At 38.9% G+C, this 14,972-nt stretch overlaps 1 protein-coding gene across 2 annotated transcripts in view; it reads right to left on the minus strand.

The window, feature by feature from the left end:
* Nucleotides 1-6,244: 6,244 nt before the first annotated feature.
* uimc1 (ubiquitin interaction motif containing 1) overlaps nt 6,245-14,972 on the minus strand; it is a 29,850-nt gene continuing 21,122 nt past the window's right edge. For both annotated transcript variants that reach the window (XM_080749075.1, XM_080749074.1), the window contains exons 18-22: nt 13,600-13,738; nt 12,610-12,721; nt 11,900-11,951; nt 10,723-10,750; nt 6,245-9,674 (exon numbers count right to left, since the gene is read on the minus strand). In XM_080749075.1, coding sequence (XP_080605201.1) covers nt 9,401-9,674; nt 10,723-10,750; nt 11,900-11,951; nt 12,610-12,721; nt 13,600-13,738 — 605 coding nt within the window. In that variant the 3' untranslated portion in view covers nt 6,245-9,400. The remainder of the gene's footprint in view (nt 9,675-10,722; nt 10,751-11,899; nt 11,952-12,609; nt 12,722-13,599; nt 13,739-14,972) is intronic.

A 14,972-nucleotide genomic window follows, 5' to 3' on the forward strand; every position in this document is an offset into this window, starting at 1 on the left:
TGATCCTAGAGGGGGTTCCAGGTGGTCCCCAGCTAAATGATGGAGAGTTATCGATCTGTATCGCTTGAGAGCGTAAAATGAAATCAAATGAACCCTTCACTCAAGAGTTACATATAATTGTTAAACATCTGCATTACTTAATTTACAAGAAGTCTACACAATTAGAGAATGTAGAAGAATTGTGCTTGTTCAACGTTTGCCTGTTATCTCTCGTACCACATCAATACAGCATGGAATTGTGGACAAATTCTTATCCAATGACAATGAAACGTATAAACCTTTTGGGTCTGAGAGGCTACATCTCATCAAATGGTGTTCTGTGGCTCAAATGCTGAATAAATAATGGACCTTGACATGAAAAAGGTTGAAAACCACTGCTTCAGGATAGTGGTTCTCAAAGTGGGAGAAGTCCGAGAGTCCTCAGCGAAATCGGTTAACATAGCATCAAAAGTTTAAGAACTTTGACCCCTATATAAATTGCCAGTTTGAGAATCTTAGATCTGTTATTTTCAAAACATTTTGAAATGGAAAAGGTGAATGCTTTTAAATATTTTTTCTTTTCTTTTCTTTTTTTTAACATCAGTGTAGTATGTACCCCATATTTCCAGATGGGGGTCTGTGGCCAAATGCATATTAATTTGGGGATCACTCACATGCAAAGGTTTGAGAACCACTGGTCTAAGACAGGTTGAGACCAGCTGCTTGTCATAGACAGGAGGACACATTGCAGGGTGTGAGGTATCATTTGGACGCAAAATATACTTCGTGTCATAATTCAACTTCTTCTTTTTAACTAACAGTACTTCTTCTTCATAGTAATTTACCTACATATACAAAGTATTTAAATTAAAACATGCTTTTTGAAAGTGTCAAAGAGACATATTGCCTCTATGCTAAGTAGGCTATAGAAGATACATTCTAAGTTCTAACATAGGCTATACATAGTTCAGATAAAAAAGGTAACTAAAGGTGAAATCTTGGGAAATTGCAAGTGGTTGCCTATTTATAGTATGCATCGACAAAATGTCATGTGAAGCTTGACCAATTCACAAGCTTGCACCACTCCTCCATTGAACTCTTTTGGGGTATAGCCTACTCTGTAAAGTGCTATAAAGTTGGAAGATAACAACAATAGTGGCAACCACACAAATAAATAATAACTTTAGAAAAGTAAGAAGGAAAAAAATCTATTGGTTAATAGGATGTTTGGGATATCATATAATTTGACTGATAGGCCGATAGCCTCTATGTGGCATCTGTAAACCTGTGTTTACAGGTTTAGGTTACAGATGACAACCTATGGTTCTTGTGGTCTAGATATGAATTTGTCATGCGTTAACAGCGTTTCATCTACTGTATAATTACTGTATAATAAAAGCTATAGACACAAAACCGGTTGGTATGTAGGTAGGCTGCTACACACCTCACATACAGAACAGCTTGTCAAAATACCAGTTGTCATCCGTGTCACACACACACGACACTGACTGTAAGCTACTGTAAATGTACCAAGACAGCGCTTCAGTTAACCTAAATAAGGGATAAAATAGCATTCTGGAACTTCAAAATCCAACTAATTCAACCGAAAATGCCATTTAAGGTGACGACCAACACATGGACTTAACAGGTAAAACTTACCTTATAATGTTTCACCTTGGCTTGACGTCTTGAGGGGGAGATGGTGACTGACTGACTGACTGCTCTGCTATGGAATCAACTTCCTTAAAATACAGTAGAGTAACAATGGGCTGGCAGAGGAGTTTTGGGACGGACGGCCGGTGCCAACTGCCAACACCCACATTACTGAACACAGGAGGATGTGCTGCTGTTGTTCATTGCCAAATCATTCTGATGTTATCCGATACTGTACCGCCGCAGCCAGTCTGTGGTCACAGCTGCTTTCTCCCTCTTACGAAACCAACACCTCTGTACACAATGTGTGCGCAATTACGCAGCGGCAGCGCGTTGCGGAGAATTTAGAAATAGATAAAAGGGAAAAGTAATGTTCACATACAGACAAAGCTGGTTTGCATAGAGAATACATTGAATTACCAAGCAAACCATTAGCTTGGCTTCTCTCAGTGTGAATGCAGCATTAGGTTATATTGTTTATTTATAGCAAAGCAAACAAATAATTTGATAAAGTGAAAAAGGGAAGGGAAAAAAAATAAGATAAACAAGTTATTGTGCTAATAGTAGTTGTGGCCAACTAAGCAGCAGCAGGTGTTGCATGGAGAGGGTCCGACAGACGCAGACCCAACTTATTCAACTTAATGTAGCCTAGGCTATATATTTTTTTTAATTAACAATGTAAGAAAACCCTCTGTTACCAAACCAGTAGGTGTTGGACCGCGGTGGAGTTGGATTCAGGTTGGATATTCACCCAGATGGATATTCAACATTTTTAGGGACCCACAAATTACAGATTGCATTTTTAAAAAAATGCAATATCTCCTAGAAAAAAATACCTGGACACACCAAAATACATCACAAGGTCCATTGGACATTCCTACACGATGCACAAATTTTATTTTGAAATTTTCCCTCAAAGTGTATTTTTGAAGATTTTTTGAAATCTAAGAAATTGAATAACCTTTTGGTCACATGACTTTTTCAACAAAATCATGGTTCAGATAATTTGTTAGGAAGTCCTACATGATGCACACCTTTTACTTTGAACAAATATGTCAAAACCTATTTTTAATGAATTTCTGAAATCTTAGAATTGTAATAACATTGGGGTTAAGTGACTTTGACACCCAAATCTTTGTTCACATTGTCTGGCAGGCATTTCTACATGATGCACACCTTTTACTTTGAACAAATATGTCAAAACCTATTTTTAATGAATTTCTTAAATCTTAGAATTGTAATAACATTGGGGTTAAGTGACTTTGACACCCAAATCTTTGTTCACATTGTCTGGCAGGCATTTCTACATGATGCACACCTTTTACTTTGAACAAATATGTCAAAACCTATTTTTAATGAATTTCTGAAATCTTAGAATTGTAATAACATTGGGGTCACATGACTTTGATAGCCAAATCTTTGTTCAGATTGTCTGGCAGGCATTTCTACATGATGCACACCTTTTACTTTGAACAAATATGTCAAAACCTATTTTTAATGAATTTCTGAAATCTTAGAATTGTAATAACATTGGGGTTAAGTGACTTTGACACCCAAATCTTTGTTCACATTGTCTGGCAGGCATTTCTACATGATGCACACCTTTTACTTTGAAAAGATATGTCAAAACTTATTTTTAATGAATTTTAGAAATCTTAGAATTGTAATAACATTGGGGTTACATGACTTTGATAGCCAAATCTTTGTTCAGATTGTCTGGCAGGCATTTCTACATGATGCACACCTTTTACTTTGAACAAATATGTCAAAACCTATTTTTAATGAATTTCTGAAATCTTAGAATTGTAATAACATTGGGGTTAAGTGACTTTGACACCCAAATCTTTGTTCACATTGTCTGGCAGGCATTTCTACATGATGCACACCTTTTACTTTGAACAAATATGTCAAAACCTATTTTTAATGAATTTCTGAAATCTTAGAATTGTAATAACATTGGGGTTAAGTGACTTTGACACCCAAATCTTTGTTCACATTGTCTGGCAGGCATTTCTACATGATGCACACCTTTTACTTTGAACAAATATGTCAAAACCTATTTTTAATGAATTTCTGAAATCTTAGAATTGTAATAACATTGGGGTTAATTACAATTCTAAGTTTTCAGAAATTCATTAAAAATAGGTTTTGACATATTTGTTCAAAGTAAAAGGTGTGCATCATGTAGAAATGCCTGCCAGACAATGTGAACAAAGATTTGGGTGTCAAAGTCACTTAACCCCAATGTTATTACAATTCTAAGATTTCAGAAATTCATTAAAAATAGGTTTTGACATATTTGTTCAAAGTAAAAGGTGTGCATCATGTAGGACTTCCTAACAAATTATCTGAACCATGATTTTGTTGAAAAAGTCATGTGACCAAAAGGTTATTCAATTTCTTAGATTTCAAAAAATCTTCAAAAATACACTTTGAGGGAAAATTTCAAAATAAAATTTGTGCATCGTGTAGGAATGTCCAATGGACCTTGTGATGTATTTTGGTGTGTCCAGGTATTTTTTTCTAGGAGATATTGCATTTTTTTAAAAATGCAATCTGTAATTTGTGGACGGTCCCTAAAAATGTTGAATATCCATCTGGGTGAATATCCAACCTGAATCCAACTCCACCGCAGTAAAAGACCGTATTTCAAAATAAAATTTGTGCATCGTGTAGGAATGTCCAATGGACCTTGTGATGTATTTTGGTGTGTCCAGGTATTTTTTTCTAGGAGATATTGCATTTTTTTAAAAATGCAATCTGTAATTTGTGGACGGTCCCTAAAAATGTTGAATATCCATCTGGGTGAATATCCAACCTGAATCCAACTCCACCGCAGTAAAAGACCGTATTTCAAAATAAAATTTGTGCATCGTGTAGGAATGTCCAATGGACCTTGTGATGTATTTTGGTGTGTCCAGGTATTTTTTTCTAGGAGATATTGCATTTTTTTAAAAATGCAATCTGTAATTTGTGGACGGTCCCTAAAAATGTTGAATATCCATCTGGGTGAATATCCAACCTGAATCCAACTCCACCGCGGTAAAAGACCGTCATTTTTCTGTTGCAGCAGCCAAGGTTAGGCTTAGTTTACGACTATAGCCCCATATAGAACCTCACCCGTCGCTGCATAGGCTACTGTTGTGCTCTGTATGGGGGGAGTTATAGACTGCACGAAGAGGGAGTATTTTTTTTTTTTAATTTTTATCCCACGATTTTTGTAACCCATTTTTTCACCCGGTGCCAATTGCCTAAGCTGTGATCCTGGGCTCTACTCTCCCTCTGCCAACCTGGGGAGGGCCCCGAACTGAGCTCATGCTTCCTTCAATGCATGAGGAGTGAGCAGGCCGCTTCTTATCACCTGACAGGGGGAGCTTCCCCGGTTGGACGTAGCGCGTGGAAGGAACACGTTATTCCAACCAGTTCCATTCCCCTCCATCAGGCGCCCCTGCTGGCCAGGGGGAGGCTTTATAGAGACCAGGATTACTGCATGTTTTTGTGAGGGTATCTACCCTAGGAGACACGGGGAGAACATGCAAACTCCAACACACACACTTTTTTTCTATTGATCAATTGATTAAACCATCCATGAAATTCTCATATTGGCACACTTATTTGTATTTATTCATTTAAATGTTTTTCATTGGAGGGGCCCAAAGGTCATGCTTGGGGGCCCTAGAACATTGGATCAACTGAGTTAGAGGCTGAACCAAAACGACCCCACAAAGGGTACAACTACAAGCTCAAACACGGTATAAAGTTTGGGTCCCAGGCAAACATCTAATTTCTCTTTTGGGTCTTAACCAAAACGTTTGGGAACCAATGATGGTCTAGAACAGTTTTTGGTCTGCTTAGCCATTGGTCAGATCTCTACATTCACCAATCACTACAGTGAAAATCAAATCACTACCGGTGTTTTGATTACTTATAAGCTGCTGATGCAACCACAAGACTCATTTATGTTATGAAAAAGGATAGTTTTAATGTCTAGAGTCAAATTTGGTAAATGTGGACTGAATGAGGAAGGCAGTTGCTTTGTGGTTTAACATACTCTTAAACCTAAAGGTTGCGGGTTTGAATCCTGGCAGCAGAGGCCACTGTTTTCTGTGTTTACCACAGACTGGCAAGTGCAATGTCATATTGTGTCACAAAACTTGCAAAACAACGCAACACACTCCAACGTCTCTGAAGGCCATCAGAAATGGCAGATCAACAACCTCACGTGTTGCCTCACAATGCGCTGAGCTTGTAGGTCAGCTATTTTCAAATAGCCAATGTATATAGGATTTAAGTAGATAACAGATTTTGAAGCTGGAGACTCCCTCACTTTTAGAATTATAGCCACATAACTGTAAGACCATAATGTATGGGCTAGAATGGAGAACATGCAATATAAAATACATCACCAGTATTTTCACTAACTGCCTTTCTAGTCATTTTAACAACGCACTACTGCTGGTCTGACTGCACCATCTGCAGGTCAAGTACATATTTTTATTAAGGTGCATTCCAGGAGAAAAAAAGAGGCTTGGGATCCAGAAAGTAGCGATTTCTTTTAACGCTGAATTTATTTATTTTATAAATGCAAATGTATCAACTTGAACACCGTTATCAAAAGGTACTGTATAAAACTGTAAACACAAAAATGCCAGTCAGCTGTGGAACTTTTGCTCATATGACAAATTCATGAAATACAGAATATGTTTAATAAATTACGGAAAAACTAATATTTCCAACTCAAGTGAGGAAATTATATTTGACAAAAAGATACAGGCCAAGACAATATACTTGCATTCCAGCACTCAGTGGGACATTAACTCAAGACAGACAGCAAGTAGAAAGGCTCAGAGGGACAGTATAGAAGAGACAGACAATAGGGCAGCTGAGAGGGGGACAATGTAGCAGAGACAGACAATATGACAGCTGAGAGAGTAGGAGAGGCAACAATAGGACAAATGAGAGGGAGACCGTGTAGGAGAGAGACCGGAGAGATTAAAATGGTAGGAGCATTCTGACAGGATTCGATCCCAACTGTCCCGTCTCGATAAAACAAGATAAAAGGGCGTGACGTGGAGTGGACTGTCCACTTTTTATGAAAATTAACAAAATGCAAAAGTAGCTGTCCCTGGTGAGGGAGGTAGTCAGAACAAGAACACAAAAACATATACAGTATACATCATCAAATGGAAGAACTTTTTTTGAATGACGTGGCAACATTTACAGTCCTAACAGTCAACGAGCTTGGTGACCTGCTCTACCAAATGCGATTTGAATGTCATCCAAAAAATACAATGTGTGCGTTTGTTCTGCCACATAAAAGTCCAACCCTTGTCCTAACAGCACCACAAGGCAAGCATACCCAAACCTGGTCCTACTGCCAGGAACCGAGTACTGGTTTGCTCAAACACTGAATGTAACTCCCGTCCACTGGCGTCCTACTGTAGACACCTGTAAATATTTTGCTTCTGCTGGTTATTTATTCATCCTCCCAGGACACCTAGTACTGCTGGTTTTATATACAACAAAAAAATAAATAAAAAGAGAAACATTCTCAGCTCAAACGCTCAGAAACAGACTTCAGAACCACAGGTTCTGAAGAACCTGTTGTTATGAACCTGTTCCTTGAGTCAACAGAAATGAAATTAATATCATTAACCTTGGAGCTGTAGGATAGAAAACCAACAGTACTAAATGTCCTGGTAGGATAGAAAACCAGCAGTATTAGAGGTCCAGGTAGGATGGAACGCCACTACAGCAGGAACTCCACTACAGTAGTACTACATGTCCTGGTAAAATATAAAACCAGCTGCAGTACTGGAGCTCCTGGTAAGATTGTAATTCAGCAGTACAGGGATCCCAGAGGACCAGCTTTTAAGACCACTGTCCCAGTAAAGGCCTTAGTGCCTTGTAACTGTTACACTAGGTCACAAGCTCAATCTTAGTTAACAGCCATGTGCCATCTCCAGGTTTCAAGGTGAGTTTTAAAAAAAGTCATACTGTAGGGTCACTTAATGGTCAGTGCAAAAGAGTGAGGCACAGTGAGCAAAAGCATTTGAGAGACCATCAAGCTGAGATGAAATAAACATTAAAGCCATGTTGAAATATGGTAGAACCTTTTTGTCCAAATATTGTCGATCGTCTTAGTCGGTCGCCTTTGTGCTCTGTGAATGAGTAACTGGAAATGTCGATTTAATACACTCTTTTTCGCTAAAGGTAATATTAATACTGCAATGTCAAACAAGAGAAACCAACCAGGCGCTCACAGGAGATAAAAGCAGTAAAATATACCAAGTACTGGTGGTGCATCGAGGATCACCGGTAACAAACTGAAGAAACTGAGGTCCTAGCACAAAACATAAAAAAACAAAAGATAGAAAGGAAAGGAGGAAAGGAGAGAAAGTAAAAATATAAATCATTTGTTGGAGCACCAGTTAAAAATGTTTTAAATCTTTTGTACTTTCTCTTCCTATTTTCTTTCTCCATCTACACTCTGTTTCTATAGCAATGGCATCTTCCCCAAAGGACGGACTAGGGTGTTTTTATTTAGTTCGTCAACAGTTTCTTTAGCTTTTACTTTACCCCTGCAGCACTCATACAAGCAGGACTATTTGATACATAACATGCTACCTGATTTATACTTGGTTGTACACTGTGTCGCACACTAGATGTGTGACATGTCAAGATGTGAGAGCCAGTCTCAACATTATTCTCAAACACTCTGCAAGGCTTGTATTCAACACTACTGGGACATCAAGGGCATTTACCAGTGTCCTTGCTATGTGTAAGGCAACATTTCCCACAAGACCTGAAAAGCAAGTCAATACTTTCTTGTCAGAGCTAGCTTGACTCTTAAGTGGGCTCTTGTGATCCTTGTGAATCAAATTCCAGATCATTTTAGCCAAACTACAAGCTCATGTGTTGTGATGCAACGCATTGTGGAGTCGTAGATCTACTATTTGCGGTGCGCAACCACAACACACAAAAGATCTTTACACGCTGGGAGCGTGATGAATAATAAACGACCTGAAAGTGCATGGGGGAGTATTTCACATATTCACAGATTGTGAAGAAAATAATGTAACTTTTCTTATATAAATTTGACTTGAGGGAATCAAATTCTTACTCCTGGTTCCTTATCAAAGAACGAACAAATTAAGATGATCAACAATATTTGGACTTATAATGCATGCATCGCGGCCAAAGATAATCACTTTAACAGTGTCACTGTCGGGAAGAAACCTCCCTGAAAAATAGAAGATATCTTCTGTGTTCCAATGGATCCAATGTAATTATTTAGTTAAACTCTGTGTTAATACTTTTCATTGGTTAAATATTTATAAAACACACAGGCAGACTTTACCACTTAAAACCTTCAAAATGTTTAGAAAATAGCTGAATATTTGAGCTTAGAATAGATATTTGAGCGTGTCACTCTTGTATGACAAAGTAGGGCATCAATTTACGTAGAAACATAAATATAACTATGTACTGTATGGGTGTAGTATGGGATACAACTGTTCTGGCCGACAGCAACCATAGGAGGCTTCTCTCAGCGGCCTACTACCTTAAAGTAGTAGTTCAGACCCAAAATTACTTATTTTCTATTGATTACTCATGCCATGGAGTTCAATAATATATATATTTTTTTTTTGTCTTAGCAATGCGACCAAAACAAAAAAATATTATTCAACTCGAGTCTCCATGGCATGAGTAATCAATTTAAAAAAAAAGTCATTTTGGGGGTGAACTACTCCTTTAAACAACACTGTCACCGTTTGTACTTCCTCTTCACTCCTCTTCCTCGACTTGCACCGCCGCCTCCTCTACCTCCTCCTCTTCTTCCCCCTCCCCGCCTTCCAGCCGCCCTGCGGGTGGGAGATCTGGGGTGGAGCTGCTTCTTGAAGTCCACCAGGCAGTCGGAGGCCTCTGAGACGGAGGTGAAGGCTCGGATGGGGGAGTCGCTCACACACAACACCTCACTCTCCTCCTCCTCCTCCTCACCTTCTCCTTCCTCCTCGTGGCCACTGAGATCGATCACCTCTCTAACAAACAAACACCACGTTGTTACAGTTTGGCAGCGTAGCCTGTGGCCACTTACAGACATGGCCCTGTAGCAGCCGTTTAGAATTGTTAGGCTATTTAAAGGAGGACTTCACCACTTTTCAACCTATCTTCATATAATAGGTCCTCACTAATGTTCATAATAAAATAGCGCAATTTTTTTCTACTCGGTTCAAGTCTCCTAGGAGAGCTGTGGGAAGTTCAGAATCCATCGTCTTGTGACATCATCATTTTCCCCCAAAAAATAATAATCAATATTTTTGAAAAAAATATTAAGATTTTTATTATCGCAAGAACAATGGCTTCCACTTTAACATTGCAACTTTTCAGGAATAGAAAGCCTGCAGTTTCTATTAGCTTGGATTCCCAATCGATGATGTCACAAGACGATGGGTTTCTGACCTGCACACAGCCGCCCTCTGAGAAAAAAAAAAAATGTATATGAAGATAGGTTGAAAAGTGGTGAAGTCCTCTTTTAAGCTTTGTACGGCTACGGCAGATGACAACGTTAACCGGATATGATCAGCGCTCGATAGATCAACCTGCCGCCGTCGCAGCCGTCTCTACTACGGCAGGCGCTTGCTTTCCACGTAGCGTCTACAACGTCTGCTCAGCTCTGCTGTGTAGACGCGTCGCCATGGGAACCAAAGCGTTCAGTAAAAGGGGTGGGACCTGGTCGCCGATGGCTGTTTGCTTAACGATTTGGACCGCAACGACGATTGCGTCATAGCAGCCGTAGTCCTGCCTCACTTTGCGGTAGTAGAAACGGGCTCCTTAAATTCCCCAAATTGTCCCTTCACACGGTTGAAGGAGTTAATGAAAATTGTCATCGATATGTTTAACTTTTAGATAATTAAAACATAATAGGATTTATTGAGATTTTGATATACAGTACTAGATTTTCAGATCCTTTAAATCCAGCTCTATATTGCGATGATCAGAGGAATGGTCACAGAGTTATAGCCCTGCATTTTAAAATAGGATAATCACTTACACCTGTATCTGATAGGATAAACACTGTTCTCTTACTTGTAGGTCACACCAGATGGACCAGCCTCTGTCATGGGAAGAAAGGGGGGGAAAAAAAAGCAAACACAATCACATTATCGAAACATGATTCAACTACACTGTACAGACAATACAACAGGTATGTAGAGAAGCCACTCCCCGTCAAATCTGCCCATAGTAAGTTACTATGCATTTCAGTTTATGAATAAAGCCGCACAAATACACCGAAGCCTCACTAACATGGCAGGCTGCTTATGGGCACGTCGACAACGATATTTCCCTTTACAGTACAAAAGTGCTTCACAAGAACGTGGTTGCAAAAAAAAAAAAAAAAGGAGATTACAACTAGAACTATGATCTAACTTTCACTTTGTACAATACCAGGTTGTTAGGTTTGTTCATGGCCAGAGGTGGTTCTGTTAACGATACATGTTCAGTAGCACCTACGTAGGCGGTAGGCCAGGTCCATAATCGCCTGATGGCATTTTCTTCTATTTTCTTTTACATTTTCAGCTATATTTGCTTATTAAATGTCAGTAATGTCGTTGCAAGTTATTTATCATATCCGACCTGTGCACCTTTTAGTTACGAAGCCTAAAATAAATAAATAAATATAGAAATATAATTTCTATTCATAATGTTCAAATTTTCCAAAGACAGAAAAACTATGAAATTGTTAATCGCAATCATTTGAGTGACAATGAATCGTCCAGCACCATGAACTCTGAATGGTCAAATGTTGAGGGGATGTACAATACTCCACCAACAGACATACTCTGTTCTATGGTTTAGGTCTAGAACTAAATACATTTCTCATCTGCTGCCATGTCATGAACCATACAGGTCATCAGGACAGCTCTGCTTTATGAACCATTATACAACCGTTACAAATCTAACTCAAATAAAAGCTAAACAACTTTCTCTTTGCTGCTGCCTTTTATTTAAGTCATTTTAGTTTTATCATTTCTTTTGCACTATATATATATATATATATATATATTAAAATATCACTTTGAACTGCCTTGTTGTAATTTGCACAACAAAACAGCCTTCTAGACAGCTTGGCTTTGGGCCACAACACAAAAGCAGGTTGTCACAAGGAATGTTGATGTAAAAATAAACAAATACAGGACCAGTGTATCCAACACGTAGACAAAGACCTTAAGGCTCTGAGTGGGCAAATAAAGCATGTTTTCACCTGTTGCGTCTCTGCTCTCAGTCTGTTCCAGAGCGCTCAGCAGGTCTCCTCTCTGAAAGAAGGATGGCTTTAGTACAGTAAGTCATAAACATGACAGCCATCATGTTGTGAGCACAGCTTTCATTTGGAATAAAGATACAATGATACTATAAAGTGTATATTAAGCACTTAAGCCCTGATACTTATCACTTATATCGTACATACAACAGCCTAAATAGCCAATCTCCAACAAGATCACAAGGCGTCACGATGCTGCTGCTATTGAGCTTGTATATCTGCTATTTTTGAAGATTTTGCCTATAATGACAACCACAGGCCAGGCTGAAACTGAAAGTGGTTAAAGCGGCACTATTTAACTTTCCTCTCCTACCACAGATTTGAACCTCATTTCCTGCTCCAGAGCTGGATCTTTTCTAACCATTGTTGAGCCAATAGAGCCTGCCTGCTTGCTCAGGGGATAAATGTTATCTTGACCATCAGGTCAAACTACGTGTCAGATGCTGTGTCTAGGTGAGACATGACCTTTGACACCATCTAAATGTCTCAATAGAAGGGAGACAAAATACAACTATGGAAATTGCACAAGAGATATTGTATTAACTCAACCATATAGATTGGACAACATTTAAATGTATTCATTATTGAAAGTAATGCCGCTTTAATAGTAAGCCTATAATATAATAAAACATGATAAATCAGGTGTGCTGTACCTGTTCACTTCTTGAAGTTTGTTGTCGGATGCATTTCTCTGTGTGTCTGCCGAATTCACTCAATGGGACAGTTTTATGACAGATGTAACACTTCTCCTTTTTATCAAACAGCCTGTCACAGGTAAACACAACACAACACATTATTATTATAGCAGGATAAATCAAGTAGTTATTAACTAATTTCCTGCCATTTTGAATGCCATTTTCTCAGGATATCCTGCCAGAGGTCTCCATAGACTTCCATGTAATTTATAGTGCACAGATCATACACGCCCATGCACAGATCATGCACCATGTTTGTGCAGTTTGTTCACAGCTTTCAAACAAAAAAATCCGATTGGAAATCCGTTCAGGCATTCTTGAGATAATAGCCATTATGTTTTACATGTTATGTAAGCAAAGATGGCTGCCCTGTATGAAAGATGGGGTTGTATGGGGGTGGAACATGCAAAATCGCGATTGAAATCATGTTTACTAGATTTAATGGGGTCCAAAAATATTTTTTCAAACTCGTCATACTTGTCATAAGCAGAGTGGACCCATAAATATAACTCGTCAAACTAGTCATAAGCAGTAGATGAGTTAATGGATTTACACAAAACGTGGTGGAAAATGAACAATCACTAAGTAAATAATCGATAGCTGCTGCTTAATTTTGTAGTTATCTTAGAGAATCCTTCTGATTCCAACCATGGAACTTGACCAATCAGCCTGGGCAAAATAACTTTGGGTCTGGCCCAAAGTTATTGGATCTGTGAATTCATTTCCTCTCCCCAAAGATTTGGGGGACCAATCAGGGCCCAGCATTGGTCTGGTTAACCAATCGTGTCCAGAGCCATTTTTTTTTTTTACCCACCCCTTGGAAATGAAATTCTGCTCGCGAGTCCAGACTAATATCCGATACGCAGTGAGGAATTAGTATGAGCAACGACAGGCTATGTCTCTAGTCTATACCCTCTGGCCTACTGAATCCATCCATCAGTTACTTGCCGTCCAAAAGAAGAAGAATGTGCAGCAGTCTCCTCCGCACTAATCAACCCTCTGTTCCTGACAGAAGAAGAAGAATGCGCAGCAGTCTCCTCCGCAGTCAACCCTCGATTCCTGGCTCGCTTCGGACGAGGAGACGACGCTAAAAATACATAAAAAAAAAATCACAATCAAGGAAACAAAAAAAAAAAAAAAAAAAAAAGAAAAAAAAAAAGACATGCGATAGGTCTAGTGTTGTCACGATCATTACATTTTAGTTGTTGATCGTCGTAAAAATGTGTTTGGTTTGGTCATTGAACATAATGAGGAACGTAAGTAAAACTTACTTTAGGATTTGTAAACAATCATTTCACAGGACAGATATGACAAACTTAAGGTTTGTCAGGTTACTTTTCAGGATTCAAATTCAAAAACGGCAAATCAGCAAGCTCAATTCATGTCGCTTTGAGCTTGTAGATCTGCTACTTTTGATATTTTGTGTGATGAAAGTTGTGCGACTTTAATGACCGGTACCAATAATAAAAATATAAATAATGGCCAAAGAGATCATGCAACTAACTAGTAAGACTCCCTAAATCGGGAGATAAGAGAACCTCAGGTCGCATACACAAACTTTAGAAGGGAATGGTAGCCAATCAGGTGGGAATATGGTAAATGGGACAGATCCATGTTGATGACATGACTTTAGAGATACTGTGTACCGCTTTGCGTGATTTTAGGGCAAAATCTGTAGGAGCAGTTTCCAAAAATGTGTTTTTCAAAAATCGGCCAGATGGTAGCGCTAGATGGGACAGATGCATTTTGATGACATGACTGTAGAGATACTGTTTACCGTTTCAGTGATTTTAGGGCAAAATCTGTAGGAGCAGTGTCCAAAAATGTGTCTTGCAAGAAACGGCCTCATGGTGGCACTAGAAGAGGGCCATGTGAGAAATGAGGGGTGGTTTGGCAGCCAAGGAGTGTGTGTGTTTGGCATGGATCGGGGGAACGGCGGAGTAGAGAGTAGGGGAAAAGTGTGACGTGACGGACAGACTGACTGACAGCCGGTGGAGGCTTTGATAGTAACTGCGACCTGACGGTCGGAATAATTTTACACTTAAAAATAGCAGAAATAGACGATCTAGAAGCCTTGTGATCGGCTATTTCTGCTATTTGTCAACAGATGAATGGAAAACAATTTCTTTATGCAGAATAAATTATTGCAATAATATGAAATAATTGTGATCAGGCGATGACAATAATTCAGGCTTTTGCAAATCCCGCCCCATTCTGCCCTGTTACTATGCTGGGACATTAACCCTGGGCAGATTGTTTTTATAGTGGCAGTGAATGGGATTTTTTTTTTTTCATAGCCCCATTATTGCAATTTAAAGTAT

The sequence above is a fragment of the Nannobrachium achirus genome (genome assembly GCF_963921795.1).
Source record: "Nannobrachium achirus genome assembly, chromosome: 19".
NCBI classification, from domain to species: domain Eukaryota; kingdom Metazoa; phylum Chordata; class Actinopteri; order Myctophiformes; family Myctophidae; genus Nannobrachium; species Nannobrachium achirus.